Source organism: Pyrus communis, chromosome 8 (genome assembly GCF_963583255.1).
Source record: "Pyrus communis chromosome 8, drPyrComm1.1, whole genome shotgun sequence".
Classification (NCBI taxonomy): domain Eukaryota; kingdom Viridiplantae; phylum Streptophyta; class Magnoliopsida; order Rosales; family Rosaceae; genus Pyrus; species Pyrus communis.
In genome coordinates, this window is record NC_084810.1 from 13,223,252 (window position 1) to 13,239,630 (window position 16,379).

Genomic DNA, 16,379 nt, shown 5'->3' on the forward strand with positions numbered 1-16,379 from the left:
CACCCACAACTTGTCCTTGTTCAATTTCGAACTCATGCATCTGCTCAACTTTGAGCAGAAACTCTCATCGTTTGTGAGTTTGATACCAGTTCGTCTTGAATTATCACTTATTAAGAGTTTTTATTTTTTTTATTTTTTTTATTTGTTAACATTTGTAATTGTAATTGGGAAATGTTATGTTTAAATTCTTGTCGGTGATGAGTTTAATACCAATTTATTATGATTGATTCATCAGTGACTCAATTCAAATTTCTCACGTAAAATTTTCTCAAAATTTACGCAACTGAAATTCTGACATTATAATTAGTAGGGTCATTACCACTGACTTTGAGAATCTTTTAGGTAATGATATATTAGTCTTCCAAGTTTGTATTAGTCAAATACGTTCTTATACCAGTTTTTGGTTGATTAGAAAATCTGTACATCTAGAAACTCAAATACCTTTGCGCCTTTATCACATGCTATTAATTAGCATCATATTCCTCATTTGGTATTTCATTCAAAACACATTTTAGCTCATAAGATTGAAATAATGTTCGTAAATTCATCAAGCCGGAGTTAGTTGAGTTTAGAGTAGTAGTTAGGGCCGTAGGACTGTGCAAGTGGTGAATTCTTCTAGTGGTTACGGTCTTCATCTTCAATTCACTACATTGATTTCGAGTTCAAGCTTAATATAAATTAGTATATAGTATCGCTTGTAATAAAAACTAAAAATAATTGTTGAAGGGGATTCCAAGTTCGTCATTGATGTAGGTGACTAGGAGATCTGGGATTCCCTAGAAAATCAAGAACATTGTTTTAAGGAAAAATTAGTATCGGGTCCCTAGTTACTAATGTTCATTGACTAAAACCTTATTAGTTTTCAGATTTTGATCTAAGTCCTTAGCATTAATGTAATGATGAATTTACATGTCAATTACATAATTTTTTAATATAAAAAGTAATAATTGATTTAGGATTTTAATACTCACATCCTTATTAAACTCCTCACTAATTAATTTTCAATTCAAAACCTTTCCAAAATAAATAAAAAATTAGAATAAGTTTGTACCCATTAGCTTTTTATAAAATGTTTTCAATTTTTTAATCCTATATGCACCCATTCATGTAATTTTGTTTCAATTTTTTAATATTAAAATGTACCCATTCTTAAATATACCAATTTGTTATATGTAAAATGTACTTTTTTATATATAAAATCTATTCAATTTTTCTCTAATCCATTTTTTAATTTATATTGGTACATTCTTTTCTTTTGATTTGAGAATGTATCCATGTCAAGTTTAATCGAAGAAATTTACTAATGTTATTAAGCCTAATATCTTTTTTTTTTTTTGTGGCTTTGAAGAATGTACCCATATTTTGGTACAATAATTTTTTTATTAATTTTGATAAATGCACCCATGTTTATATATATATGCACACACACAATAGTATAATTTATATTTTAATATTTTTAATCCCATAAATTATGAGTTTTTATTTAAAATCTCATTAACATAAACAATTATAAATTTCAAATTTTTATTTAAAAAATATAGTAACATACATAAAAATAAATTATCACATTAATTTAAGAGACTTCGATCAAAAATTGAAAACCAACAAGGCTCCAGTAAAAAAATATTGATAACTAGGGACCGCATCCAAAATCTCCCTTGTTAAATATCAGGAGTCTGACGAGCTCTTTCTTTAGCGTTTCTTGGAAGCATGTGTTTAGGAAGAATAATTGTGTGACTCATGAAGTTACTAATGTAGAGTTTAGTAGTGCAAATATTCTTATTTGGAATCATATTATTCCTTCTTATGTGATCCAAACTCTTAACTTTGATCGTGGTGCAACTGGTTATACTCAAGGTTTTACTTTTAATAAAGCATTGTTTGTTTTTGGAGGAAAAAAAAAAGACATCGAGTAAATCATACTCTCCGGATGAAAAATCTCTCCATATATGATAGCGAGTAGATCTCACCTCAGTCAAAAAACTGATATTTTAATCCAAGGACACACATTCCGTAAGAATCTTTTACCCATTTCCCCACAAAAATTAGTATATATACCTACGCAACGCTGAGATGAAATTAATAAAAAAAGTAGACCAAAACACAAAAAGGAACGCACTCTCATGTGCCTGGCACTAGTGCTCCATCTTTCAATGTCTCACCTGCTACATTTTTTTCGTATATATGTAGCTTTTTTCTGTTCTACCATTATTATCTCCGGATTATAAAGGAAACGAGGCTATAAAAGATGGGTACCAGATAAATAACTTTTTCACTGTAATTTTATGTCTTTATTTTTTAGGTATGAGATTTTAAAAAGGAAGTGTTATTGACACTTTAAAAATTACTATTAAGTGACTAAATCGCTAGTTTACTCTCCTCAGAAAAATACTAGGTTAATTTGAAAGTTTGTTAGGAGAAACTATAGGTGTAATATGTGTAGCATTAAAAATTACTTTTATAAACATATAATAAGATAAAGACTAAACTGTTATCTTAAACTGTAAGTCTTTTTTCACTTGATGTGTAGGATTCTCTTGGTTCGGACAACTCGCTAAATTCAATGAATGTTGAATGAAAATATGAATGCCACCTTTTTGTACTTTGTCCAAGCCTCCCACGTAATGATAGAAGATTGAGAAATTGTGAAGAAACTTGATCCCTCTTAATCCCCACAAAAATGATAAGATTGAGAGAAGCAAGTATTTTTATGACTTTTCCACCTTCTATCTTAATTTGGACAAAATCTACAAGTTGACATCCATATTTCTATTTAACATTCGTTAAATTTAGTGTATTGTCCAAGCCAAACTAATACTAGACATTAAGCGAGCCCAGTGCATAGTGTAATTGGGCTTATAACCTAGAAGTTATAATTCAAGTTGGCTAGAGCACAAGTCAATGGTTGAAAAAGTTCGTTGAGTTGGTAAAGATCGTTCTATTCATTAGACGAATGATCATTATCTTTGCTAGACGAAGACCAAAACAAGCGGCTAAGAACCCTTTTGTAAATCCTCAAAGAGACTTATGGTATGCCTTGACCTTAAGATGTGGTAGCCTTCCCGTTCCCTAAACTTTTTGTTACTAAAAAAAAAACCCTATAGATTTGAGTCAAACATATGTAGCTGCTGACCAAAAGACCTAACGAACTTGTGAGGCATTGATAGTTATTAAACTATCGCTTACTAATAAAGAAAGAGCAGTTAAAGGAAGGGATTTAAAATAGAAGGACCGCAAGCCTTATAGAAACCAAAGTTAATTAAACTGTTAAGTTATTTATAAAGGTGACATTGTATATTCTGGTTGTTTGGGACATTGAGTGGCATGTCAGCCAACCAGAATCATACAATATTACAAATACAATATTAAACTTCCACACGAAATTAACAACAAAGGAATAGAATTATAGACTTTATAGGACGCGTAAGAAAACCAGGATATTAATCAATGGCTAACGTATAATTATTATTTTGTCACCCTTGAATTTTGAATTTTAATTATATTATAACAAATAAAAAACATTCTACCTTGTAGAAAATTCAATGAAATTGTCAAATTTTTAGTTCTTGAGAAAAAACACTTTTAGACTACTATTTTATAAGATTAAAAACTAATTTTAGTCTTTAGACTTAATGTCTATGTCAGCATACATTCAATCATAATATATTTTATTTAGACATGTAAACTACTTTTTTTTTTCATATATATTCCTATACCCTTTGTGTTCTTTATTTAGGTATGTTAATTTATTTCATATAATTTGATATATATACATTTCAGTACAAATATTTAGTTAAATTAATTTAACTTAATACATTCGGTATATTATTTAGGTTCACTTTTAGAGATGGAGGCCCAAACGGCCTAACAAAAAACTAGTTTGAATTGTTAAAATTTTCATACGAAAGTAATCCCAAAACCTCATAAGCGTATTTTATATTTAGCTCAATAATTTTTGACAAGATTACCTTACGAAAAGAGTTTTCATTTTAATAATTCCAGCATAAACTCTAGACATCTTCTGTATGTGTGTAATTAGCTATAAATAGAAGAAAATTCATACAACCGATGGTACATGCGTGCTAAATGTTAGGCTCTAGTTAGGTTCATCATTCACACACTTGATCGTTGGTAGTTAGCACAGATGTTCATGGTCAGATAACAACTTTCATGGTACAAATTCACTGCCACGTGGTGTCTCGTGTTAATAAAATAAAGACATGTGGGTAAAAAATCACACATATCATTATTTTATTAACATAAGATGCTACTGCAACGATGTTACGTGTATCATATAAGTACAGTACAATTAAGCATGATCGCTTGGACAACCAGCCTAGCTAATATATATAAAAGAAACAGAAAACAACAAGTGTTTTGAACCTTCAATCTGGCTACAAGTGTTTTAAACCTCTCAAAGCAAAAGAAAGTAAAAAACTACCGTAAGCGTTTAAGCATCCACTTTTCTTGGAGGGGGTGTTGAATTGTTGGGCTCAACAAAGCACATGGCTTGATATATATATGTAGATGATGGAGACTAGGCAGTAGGCTAGTGGTACAGAATGGCTTGGTTATTTGAGGGAAACAAATTCACATATTAATCCGACCAATGTATAGTCGGGAAAGATACAAATATATAATGCTTTTGCTTTTGAAATTATTGTGATAAGGTTTAAAGCACTAAATATTTGAATTTTGCTACTTGGTACTACGGTCTAATGATATTTTTCTTCATTTACAAGTGAGAGATCTTAGGTTCGTTTCTCTCCAAAGACGAACTTGAATCACATTATTGCTAGCTCATTATGAGGTTATGCTCACCTTCTCCCTTTTAGTATAGATAACATCATTTGTTCAAAAAAAAAAAAAACTTGAAGTTTGGTTTATTTATGGTAATACTACTTGAAAATCAATGCAAGTCCCATTTAATTCCTTAAAACTCAAATTTTGCGACTTAACTCTCTATAACTTAATTTGGAATCTCACTTTGCTCTCCACTTTCAAATTCGTTAACAAGTCCGTCAAACTATATACATGGGCACGAATTGTACTCATTATTGTTGAGATGTGTGCCTCCCAAAAAAAAATTGTTGGGATTTTATTTTTCTTAATTTTTGAATTAAAAATCTCTGATATTTATCAAATTTTTAGCTACATGGAACTTATGTTGTGCACATTTTCAACAATATTGTGTCACGAAACAGTTTTGATAGATTTATGAACAGACTTCGACAATAAGGGGTCAAGTGAGACAATAGTTGAGTTTCAAGGAAATTAAGTGACAAAATTTCAATTTTAAGAGATTAAACGAGACTCGAGTTAAAGTTCAAAGGGTGTAGATATGACTAAGCCTTGAATTTTAAAAGTTCAATTTCTAAATGGTCATGCAAAGGCTTCCAAGTTACTCTAATTAAGTAATTTTATGTTGTTACAAAAATTAAAGAATTTAACCATATAATTTAGACTTGACAAACTCAAGATTCATATCAGTTTCAGGTGAATGTCAAATGCTTCTTTTTTATAGAGAAAAAGAGTCACAAGAATCAAAACTAATTAAGTCCAAAAGTATAGTTAAATTTGGGTTGTTATTTTTTTATTTTTTTTATTTTTATTTTTTTTATAAATAAATTTGACTCATAAGACCAACTCCAATGGTAGGCTAAAAGCTAAATTACCCCCCAAAATTTCCCCCCAAACCCACTCCAACCCAAGGGGAAAATTTGGGCTAAATGCTAAATGCTAAACCAAGGCCAAATTCCCCCCAAAATTTAGCCTAGAAATCGGAGTGGACTCCACCCAATATTTATCTGAATTTAAATTTTTTTAGATTAAAATGTTCATAAAATTAATTTACGATAGTCTTCATATTTATTTAAAAAAAAATTAATTTGACAAAAAAAAATAGCCTAAGTTCATTCTTTAATAATCCCCGGCTAAACTTTTAGGCTAGAACGGTTGGAGTAGAAAAGTTGTTTTTGGGCTAAAAGCTAAATTTTTCGGGCTAAAATATTTGGCTTTTAGCCCAACCATTGCAGATGGTCTAAGTTACATTTGAGTTTTAACATCGCAGTACATTAGAGAGACAATATAACATTTGAGTCCAAGTTTTTTGAGATCACCTTAATTACTACATAACAACTAAAAGTACAAAAAATATTCTCTTTTCGTCATTTCAGTGTTGGAAAAGGGTAACAAATTTGTATTCCCTCGTCCCATTGATCGAAACATTAAGAATTGATGTGTTAAAATTCATAATATTTTGTCATTTTAATATGAATTATATTGAAAATGTTAGGAAAAAAAATATTCCAAAACAAGAACAGGTCCCATACGTGAGCATGTGTTTACTTTGGCAGGGTTGGAGAGAGAGAGGGAGAGAGAGGGAGAGAGAGATTGCACACTTGGAATTTGGACTCGAAGAGGAAGATGAGTGGTAGGGTTGAGGTGAGGACGAAGTAGCCCTGGAAGAGGGTCCTTTTGTGCAAGGTAGACCACAATATTAAAGGGTCACTAGAAACGTACAGTCTCAAGCACCTCTCTTTATTTTTCTCATTTTAACTCACTTCTATTGCTTGTATGTTTTGTGATGTGTGTTCGATTAATATTTTTAATTTTTTTTATATTTTATTTTCGACCTTTACAATGGTTAGAATTATAATTTTTTTTTTTTCAATTTCCAATCAAAATTCATTGTGTGTTTTGAAAGATCATGAGAATCAAACTTCTTATTGAATCATAATAGTAATAATAATGTTGTAAACGATATTTACTATTCATGTGTGGGTTTAGTCATATAGATTTTTTTTTTGAACAAACGATATTATCTACAATCATGGAAAACGGGTGGGCTAAGCCTTAAAATAGACTAGCAATAATGTTGTTCAAATTCATTCTTGGCGAGAATCAAACCTATGACCTCTCACTTACAAATAAAGAATAATACCATTAGACCGTAGTATTAATAAAAAAAAAGAAAAATAAAAAGAAATAGGTAAGCTTTTTCCTTGAAGATAAATTCATGTTATTGATTTTGATAATTATCAAACTATGTACAAACACTTTAACATCGGTAACTAAAATAATAAAGAATTACACCAGCACAAAACATTTACAACTTGAGATACCTTTCGCTCTAGACACAATGGCATCCATCTCATGAGTTGCTTTGTTACACGATGGAGGAGATAATTTGAACACAAAGAGCTTAGCTAGAAAGTTAGAACACAAATATCATTGATCGGGTTTTGAAATTTTAATTTTGTTTTTATTGCCGCATGACTAAAATCAAATTGAGATTATCTTTGAATTTCAAAGAGCGTCGTCCAACAATTTTTTTTTTTTTTTCGGCGGGGACTAAAATCAGTGTATGAAAAAGAAAGCTAAAAAAAGTGGAGTAGAGTCAAATCTCCTCCATCATGGGCCTTTCCTCCACTTTAATCATTAATCATGATTTTCTGAATATTCAGGGGACAAAAAAATGGAAAATTACAAAAATATGAATGATCTGCTATTTTCTGACTTATGCAGTAAGTACACTTGTGCACTCACCGGAGCAATCGCAGCCCTCCACGTGTAATTCCACAAATCCAAAAGCCAGCATCCTCCATCCTGTCACTCCCCGTAATTTCAACAAAAAACAAGGGCAATTCAATCATGACGTAATCACGACAGCGACCCGCACTACCTTATTTGTTCAGACCCAACAACAATTACATCTCAATCTGACTCAAACACGACAAAATCAAGAAAAAAAAAACCGAAAAAGAGGAGAAAATTGCAGCAAGGTCCTCAACTTTAACTTAATGAGAACGATGGTTTTTTAGGTAAAAATACATGACTATTAATCCCTTAATATCTCAAAACGTTCAGATATGATCATTTTTATTAATTCTGTCAGAACTTTCATAAAAAAGAGTCATATTGAAATAATCATTGCTATAATTTGGTTAAAGTTGAGGGGTCATTGTTTCAATTGAGTAAAAATTAAACGATCATTACTTTAATTATGTTAAAGTTGAGGGATCATTTTTACAAGTTTTTCATATTTACCCCTTGATTTTGACCTTACGTGCATAAAATGACCATAATTACATATTTTGATAAGTTAAGAGACTTATAATTATGAAATTTTTGTTAAATGACCATTGTTTCAATTAGTTTAAAATAAACCATTGCTACAATTTTCTTTAAAAAAAAAAAAACAGTGAAGGCAGTGACCAAGATACCGTGACAGGGCTGTGACTCAACGGCAAGCTCCTCGGCCTCTTTATGTGGAGCACTTCAGAGCTCTCCGACACAATTCACAGAATTTCGCAGCAGCAAGAAGAGCAGCTGAAGCACTGAACGTGACCTCACCTCCCCCACACCAAACGACATCGTATTGCCACAGTCATCGTTCTCTCGCACTCTCTTCGTCTCCTTCCCTCCCTTTCTCTCTCTGCAACTCTTCAAATTTCACCATTTTTCAGCAGCTCACAGAAACTGAAAAGATAACAAAAATGGAGGCTTTCTACAGGCTCGAAGCTTGTGGGATAGTGTAGGTTTTTACTCCTGTTCGGAAAGCCTTCAGCTTCCTCCCCTTTCTCTCACTAAAGATTTTCTCTCTCTTCACTCTATCTCTTATCTATGGCTGGCCGGAGATCGAGACTCAATACGTGGAACTTGGATCCGGAGAGGAAGAGGAGCGGCGGACTGAGGACGAAGCAGGCAGGGAGAGGATCGTGTCGTGGAAGTTAGGCGGCTCTGGGAAATGCACGCTCTCCGGCACTGATTTCCTTGTCATTTAAATCGGCTGTCAATTTTGTCTACTCTGTTCTGTTCGATTAGTGCTTTGAATTTTCCGAACATTTTTTTTTCGAGCTCCGGAAAGGCAGCAGCCATGGGGCTTTTTCTTAAAGAAGCCCTCAAGCGTCTGTGCGGCGCCAATCAGTGGGCTTATGCTGTGTTCTGGAAGATCGGCTGCCAAAACCCTAAGTAAGTTCCCGGTACATTGGAGCACAAGCACAGAACGCTGATTAATTTTTGGTTTTCTAATTATCCATTTCTTTAATTTTTTTTTTTTCAATCTGGCTAGTCCTCTGTTTGGTTACTGAGAAAGTGGAGGAATAGTGTGACCAGTTAGAGGGAGATTGAAGATTTTGTTGTTAGTGTTTTGTTTTCCTGCATTTTCTGAGTAGCCAAACCCAGTGGACCTGCTATCAAGATTGGATTATATTGTCCGTTTCCGTTTGGTTTGAAGGAGTAGGGTTTGGGAGGATATGATATACAATCTCAGATACGATGGAGATGTTATAGTGTAATGTGTCGTTTGTTTTAGATTCGCGCAATCTCAAAGTTTCTTTATTTCTGTTTTTGGAAGTTTATGTTTTGGTTTGTTCTGTTTTGTTTTTGAGAATCTAATCAGTGCAAAAGTAGGTTTGCATTTACTATTCCAAACCTGCTCTTTATTTGTTTATACTCCGATACAAGCGATATTCTACTTTAAATTAATCTAAACTGTGGTGGATTCAAACTTGGGTGCATGGGGTTGAATCTGCTGATCAGTTGCTCTGTTTTCTTATCCGTTTGGCTTCTAAGAAAGTGCACTTGATATAGATATGATTTCAAACTTAGATACGTTATTACGCATGTTAAAGCTACTCCCAATTACCAACCGAATTAAATTTTGTTTTTATGTTATAAATCTTTTATGTGTTCATGTGTCATAACATCCTTTGATGCTTTGGTGTTTGTTCTCTTGGTAATTATATGTTTCTATTCAACTTGGTGGCAGACTATTAATTTGGGAAGAATGTCATTACGAACCATCGCTATCTTCTCTACCTAAACGCATTGCTGGAACTGAAAGAGCTGAATTACCATTTGGAGAGTGGGAAGGATGCTGGGTTTCTTCTGAAGTGTGCTCCTCTTCTAATGGCTTTCAACAAGAGGAAAGAGTGTCCTCGCTTATTAACACAATGATGATTGATAAACCGTTTAATATAGTGGGCGAAGGGTATGACTTTTCTGTTTTCTTTGCTTGTTTTTACGTCGGTTTCATTTTTTAAGTGCCTTTTCTTCGTAGCTGTAAACATCCATTTGAAAAACTGTTCCTTTGGCTGTTTCAGAATGGTTGGACGAGCTGCATTTACAGGGAACCATCAATGGATTCTATCAGGCAATTACACAAAAGATGCCCATCCACCAGAGGTATAACAGTATTTCTTCTTGTCCCTGCTAGTACAGTTTTTGCTTGAAGAGTTTAATGAAAATTTTCGGAGGTCAGGACCTAGTTAATCAGACGCTGAAATTTATACCATGGTTTGATAATTGTGCGACAAATTTAGCGAGGACCGTTTCATCAAGGGATAAAACTTATATTTCAAGTTTTGGGTTTTGGCATTTGTATTTATATGACTTGATTTTGTCGCTGCTGCAGGTCCTGAATGAGATGCACCACCAATTTTCTGCTGGCATGCAGGTATGCTAGTTCCTATATAATCAACTTTTTTTGCATATTCTATAATTTTCTGTTTCATGACATTACTTGTATTTTATTTGGTCTGCAGACAATTGCAGTTATTCCTGTTCTTCCTCATGGTGTTGTTCAACTTGGTTCCTCCTCGGCTGTAAGTCCTTTATTTAGCTCTTCGGTTCTATAGGATGCACTTACAAATTGATGTGTTCTAAGTTTTCTTTGTAGTTTAATGGATTTAGATGGCAGAATGTATTTTCTAAGTGTCCCTGTGAGATATGTATCTATATATGGCCCCCCTCAAATTACCCCAAATATATATGGTTCCAGTTTGCATCATATTTACCGGTGCCTGACACTAACATTTGCTTTCTCAATAAGCGGCCAAATCTATCCAACCATGACACAAATCTTTGGTTGGCCTGGTCATCCTGGTAAAATTTCACCTGTGCAGCCAGGTTTTGGCAATATTTAACACATGAAAACTGCATTTAGCAATATTTGTAAGGCAATACTAAGAAATCTAGACTTTATACTAAACCTGTTGAAAAGTGGGTACTTTGTATGGTGTAAAAGCTAGTCATGGGCTTCAGGCCAAATAAATTACACTATTGACTGTGCAAGCTGTTTTTTACTTGAATGGCCGCTCGCTGGTTACACCTTTGTTCTGTTGCGAGCAAAATTGTTGTGATATTAACCAGCCCATAGGAATACATGTCTATTTGTTTTAATTTTTGCCCTCTGTGAATGTCTATTAGTAGTTTAGTACCTATGTTTTCTTCAAGTTTGAGCATTCTTATGCAAGTGGTTGATTAAGCCAAATCAATATTTGATTTCTGTCTGTTGTCCATTACTTCCAACCTGGCTAATGTATCCATTCTACTTCAGATGATGGAGAATTTAGGATTCATCAATGATGTGAAGAGTCTAGTCCTGCAACTAGGACGCATTCCTGGTGTTCTTTTAGCAGAAAACTATGCGACAAAAGATTTGGTTGAGAAGTCTGGGGTACCCTATACTTCCGGAATAGTGGCATCAATGCATCCAGCAGGTAATTATAAAGTAACAGGATCCACACGCACCCATCAAAGCCACTTTACTCAGGCTTCAGGCCTTTCTAGCCAACTATCTCACTCTCTTAAAGATTTTCAGAATAATTCTCAAACCACTTCTTCAACATTTCAAATCCCTAATCTTACCCAAAATCAGCCAAACATTCATGATGATCCTCAACAACCAATGGTTTCTCCATTGATGAAGCTGAATTTTTCTTTGGGTGGCCAACTAAAGGAAAGAGTTCGGGGAGCTGAAGTGATCACCTCAAATTCTGATTTGCGGTCGAACCAGTCAACTACCTCTTACAATTCAGGGGTGGGACTCAAATACCCATCTGGTTTAGGTCAATCAGGTGCAGATCAGGACAGCCTAAAGTTTAAAGAACATATGATCTTGTCTGGTGGTAGCATTAGGCATCATCTTGATAACAACTTTAGCGCATCAAATGGTATCGTGCCTCAATTGGGAACCAATGGAAGTTTAATCTTTGATCAGAGCAAAGGTTCGAGAACAACCACATTGCTTGGAGGAAATCAAGTGCATGGTGGATCAAGTTGTCATTCAAGGCCGATTTCTGTTCCTTGCACTATTTCAGACCCCAACAGGGTAGCTGACATCAACCTCTGTGGTGGACGTCTGTCGCGAGTTGAATTTGAAAAGGCTGATGCATTCCAAACAGGAGGAGCTTCTTCATCCAGTGTAGCAGGTCCATCGGCTTCTAATAACATGCCTTCCAAAGGCTCTGACCAGAGACAGTTTTCCACCGATGTGAAGCTTACACAGAATGAATTGGCCTCACAAAGGATAGATGATGAACTGTTTCAAGCCCTTAATATTCCGTTGACTCATCAAGATGAGCGTATCCCTGTGAACGCACACATCCCTGATATTGTTCTTGATGATTTTGATTATAAAATCTGTAGTCCAAGATCTGCAAATGCTACAAATGATGTGTGTACTCAGATTTCATCAGGGGATGATTTGTTTGATGTTTTGGGTATGGATTTTAAAAATAAGCTGTTTAACGGCAACTGGAGTAATTTGCTTGCTGATGAGACACACTCAAACTCAAAAGACTTGGGTGAGAATACTATGAAGTTTACAAATGTGCAGGAGTTGGGTTCTGATTATCATTCAGCAGGTCAAGAAATCTCAGTTGGTAGCATTTTCTCTGGGGCAGGTACTGACCATCTTTTAGATGCTGTGGTCTCTCGGGCTCAGCCTGCTGTCAAGCAGAACTCTGATGATAATGTGTCTTGTAGAACAACATTGACAAAAATCAGTAGTTCTACCGTCCCCAGTAGCTCTCCCACTTACGGACGGATTAGTATGTCTAATCATGTGCATGGCGAGAAATATGGCCTTCGTAAATCTCTTGTAAAAGCAGGCCCCGAAGAAACTAGTTCTTTCCAATCTGGCTGTAGCAGGGAGGATATGCTAAACTGTTCCCAGACTAACTCCATATATGGATCTCAAATTAGTTCTTGGGTTGAACAGGGTAATAGCACCAATCACGAGAGCAGTGTTTCAACAGCATATTCTAAGAGGCCTGATATAGTAGGAAAATCAAATCGCAAAAGGCTTAAACCTGGAGAGAACCCTAGACCAAGGCCAAAAGATCGTCAGATGATCCAAGATCGTGTGAAAGAGTTGCGTGATATTGTGCCAAATGGTGCAAAAGTAATACTTTCTTCTTTTCTTCCATTTCCTTGTTTTGGAATTATGCAATTTTCAGGTGCTGATGCCGTTATGTTGATAACATTATATGGTTTTACAGTGTAGCATAGATGCACTGTTTGAACGGACCATCAAGCATATGCTTTTCTTGCAAAGTGTCACAAAGCATGCTGACAAGCTAAAACAAACGGGAGAGTCTAAGGTACAAACACTCTGTACTTTTTCCCCTTGCTTCCTTTTAAACAGAAAATCTGCTTCATTGGTGAGAAAAATCCAGATTTATGGGATTTGAGATCCAGGATATGAGATATTTAAAAACAAGGATATAACAAATAATGGATTCTTTTGAGATGATGTATTTCCTTTCCCGCCTATACAGATTATTGGCACAGATGATGGACTGGTTCTAAAAGACAACTTTGATGGAGGGGCGACATGGGCTTTTAAGGTTGGGACGCAATCAACGGTTTGTCCTATCATCGTTGAGGATCTCGATCCACCTCGTCAGATGCTTGTGGAGGTATTGACTGGCATTTTTATGAAATCTCTGAAATTGGAGCATTGGCTATTAGTGAAATACATGTATCAATATTTTGGCTTTCCATTATATTATCTCGTTTTGCAGATGCTTTGTGAAGAACAGGGTTTCTTTTTAGAAATTGCTGATTTAATAAGAGGTTTGGGCTTGACCATCTTGAAGGGGGTAATGGAAGCTCGGAATGATAAGATATGGGCGCGCTTTGCAGTAGAGGTAATGCTCAAAACAAAGTATATTTTATATAGAAATTGCTGATTTAATTAGAGGTTTAGCCTGTTGGTTCTTTTGCTCCTTGATAAGGTCGAGATCTTGGATCAAGTTCATGATTCATAAAAATTTTTGCGATCTGGAATATATTTTAGGTTAAAATGAATATTTTTGGGTGCGGGACTTCCAAATTCCAAGGAATTGAAACCAAGTTAGTAAGGAATGGATGACAAAATGTTAGATAGTAAGGACTAGAAATGCACCACATGAGCATTACAAAGGCATGTAAGAGATTTGCAAATCACTACTTGGAAGGAGTCATTTACCTCATACATGCCTTTGCAGTGACCATGAAGTGCATTTCTCATCCTCTATTTAACATTTTGTAGTCCATTCCAAACCGACCTGGCGAAGGGATTTGGAAATCCCTCACCCAAACATAGCCCAAGTGCCCCCAATCATCTAGTTTTCTCATAAAATTGGAGAGACGTATGCTTGTTAAAGCCTATTGGGCATCCTTGTTGTGATATTATTGCCAATGTCTTTTAAATAAAAAGTAATACAATACCAATAATATAGAAAATTGGCGACTTGACATTGATATATGGCTTGTTCGAGTTATTTTTTACGGGATTTTTATCGTGAGGTTTGATCTCTATTAAAATTTTTAAATATGCTTTATTTTGTCATTTATATTACGTATCACTTTCATTTTTCTATCCCTTGGCAATTTTTGTGGTGCTATTCTCTTGACTGAATTTTATTCGGCACATCCAATTTTACCTTCTTTATTCTGGTCATTTACTTCCAAGTGTTATCTGCAGGCAAATAGGGACGTAACGAGGGTGGAAATATTTATGTCGCTTGTTCACCTTTTGGAGCAAACTGTGAAAGGCACTGCCTCATCAGCCAATGCCATGACGAACAATATGATGGTCCCCCACTCTTTTGCTCAAGCAGCCCCAATACGTGCAACTGGCAGGGCTAGTAATTTGCAGTGAGCCACTAGATACACAGTTCCAAGTTCGTAGGCGCAGTAGATTGTGATGAACCACAATAGCTATAGTTTGTTGGTCTGGACATGTTCAGAGCGAGCCAAGATTTCGCTTGCGATGACAAACATGCATTCTAGACTGGGCTCTCTTGCAGTTCTCACCTCGACCCTGTTTATCTATCAGAAACCACTGTCGTGAACTTTCTCATTTTTGGCGGGGTGAGATTTGTTAAATTAGTCAGAAACTCCTCAAAAACTTTCTAGTGTGTGTTTTCTTTGACCTAGCTAAAATTCCGAATGTTGAACTATAGGCTCTACTAAAACATTTTAGCCGTCGACGGCACTTGGCACTGTATCTAGAGGCTACTGCTTGTGGGTATAACTTGTGGGCTATAGATTTGTCTAAATGTATAGAGGTTGTTGGGGGATACTTTAGGGTTTCCAAGTGCTAAACAAAGACCGTCATTTTGTATCCTCGAATTTTCAAGGTTTATTGATCACTTTATGTTTGATGGCGAAGAATGCGTGCTATTTGAATGTTTATTTTTCTATCCCTTGTTTCGATTTTCGCATAATTGAAGAGAATGACACAAGTGGTCCCTTGTCATAGTGGTGGAAAGGAGCGGTGGCTAATCTGACTTCTAATCTAACAAATTTTATCGTTTGATGGAAAAAAAAAAAAAAAAAAACAGCATGACATTATTTATTCTTATACAAGCGAGGAGGGAAATTGAACAGCATGACATTAAACATTAGAGTGACATGATATATTCCTGGTACATCCCATGCCTACAAATAGCCCCAATAACAGTAATTTTGTGTTATCTCTCTAACTAGCTATAAAGGCACTTGAAAAGTTAATTTGTGTGATCTCTCTAACTAGCTATAGAAGCACTTGAAAAGTTAAAGTTGGAAAATGAAGAAAACCACTCAATATTCAATTGCACAACTAGCGTCCATTTGGCACATTTCAGCTTGTAAACTTTCTTAATTATATATATTTTTCTTTTTTTCCAAAAGTAATAAAGATGATTACAAGAAAATAGTGTGGCCATGCTAAACCTTTTCCAGGTAAAACCCAAATGATTTGGTACCTGGGATTGAATAGGAACAGATCGTTCTCTAAATTTAAGGTATATTAGAGAAGAATGATTTTTTTTTATTTTTTATTATGAGAGGATTAGAATGATATTAGACATAATAAAGCTTCTCTCTTCTAATTCTACCATTTTTAGGACACATGCAAAAATATTTCTAGCTTTCTATCTAATGATCAAGCAATATCATAGTAAATTCGCCGTCTTTTGGGACCATTTGACAACCATTTCATTTTCAGTTTCAAATTTTGGTTTTCAATTTTTAAAAAACTGAAAAACTGAACTATTTTTAATTTTCAAGAAACCAAAGACTAAAAAAAAGTTTAAGACAAATTTTGATAACTCAAGAAAGTGGCT

The 16,379-nt window shown here is 34.6% G+C and overlaps 1 protein-coding gene across 2 annotated transcripts; it reads left to right on the forward strand.

The window, feature by feature from the left end:
* The first annotated feature begins 8,287 nt into the window (after positions 1-8,287).
* LOC137742023 (transcription factor LHW) lies at positions 8,288-15,444 on the forward strand. 2 transcript variants are annotated; one of them, XM_068481753.1, is made up of 10 exons: positions 8,288-8,973; positions 9,773-9,994; positions 10,107-10,188; positions 10,418-10,459; positions 10,548-10,607; positions 11,342-13,189; positions 13,287-13,388; positions 13,566-13,706; positions 13,812-13,937; positions 14,756-15,444. In XM_068481753.1, exons 1-10 carry the CDS (start codon positions 8,879-8,881, stop codon positions 14,930-14,932), a joined length of 2,895 nt encoding a protein of 964 aa, XP_068337854.1. In that variant the 5' UTR covers positions 8,288-8,878; the 3' UTR covers positions 14,933-15,444. The 2 variants fall into 2 exon arrangements, with proteins under 2 accessions (XP_068337854.1, XP_068337855.1); XM_068481754.1 differs by lacking the exon at positions 8,288-8,973 and adding an exon at positions 9,523-9,628.
* The last annotated feature ends 935 nt before the right edge of the window (positions 15,445-16,379 follow it).

What these genes read in the sequence shown, in the direction of transcription:
- LOC137742023 (XM_068481753.1), top strand. Translation starts at nt 8,879, where the DNA reads ATGGGGCTTTTTCTTAAAGAAGCCCTCAAGCGTCTGTGCGGCGCCAAT. An exon ending in AAGATGCCCATCCACCAGAG is followed by an intron (nt 10,189 to 10,417) that starts GTATAACAGTAT and finishes TCGCTGCTGCAG; the next exon opens with GTCCTGAATGAGATGCACCA. An exon ending in GGGCGCGCTTTGCAGTAGAG is followed by an intron (nt 13,938 to 14,755) that starts GTAATGCTCAAA and finishes TGTTATCTGCAG; the next exon opens with GCAAATAGGGACGTAACGAG.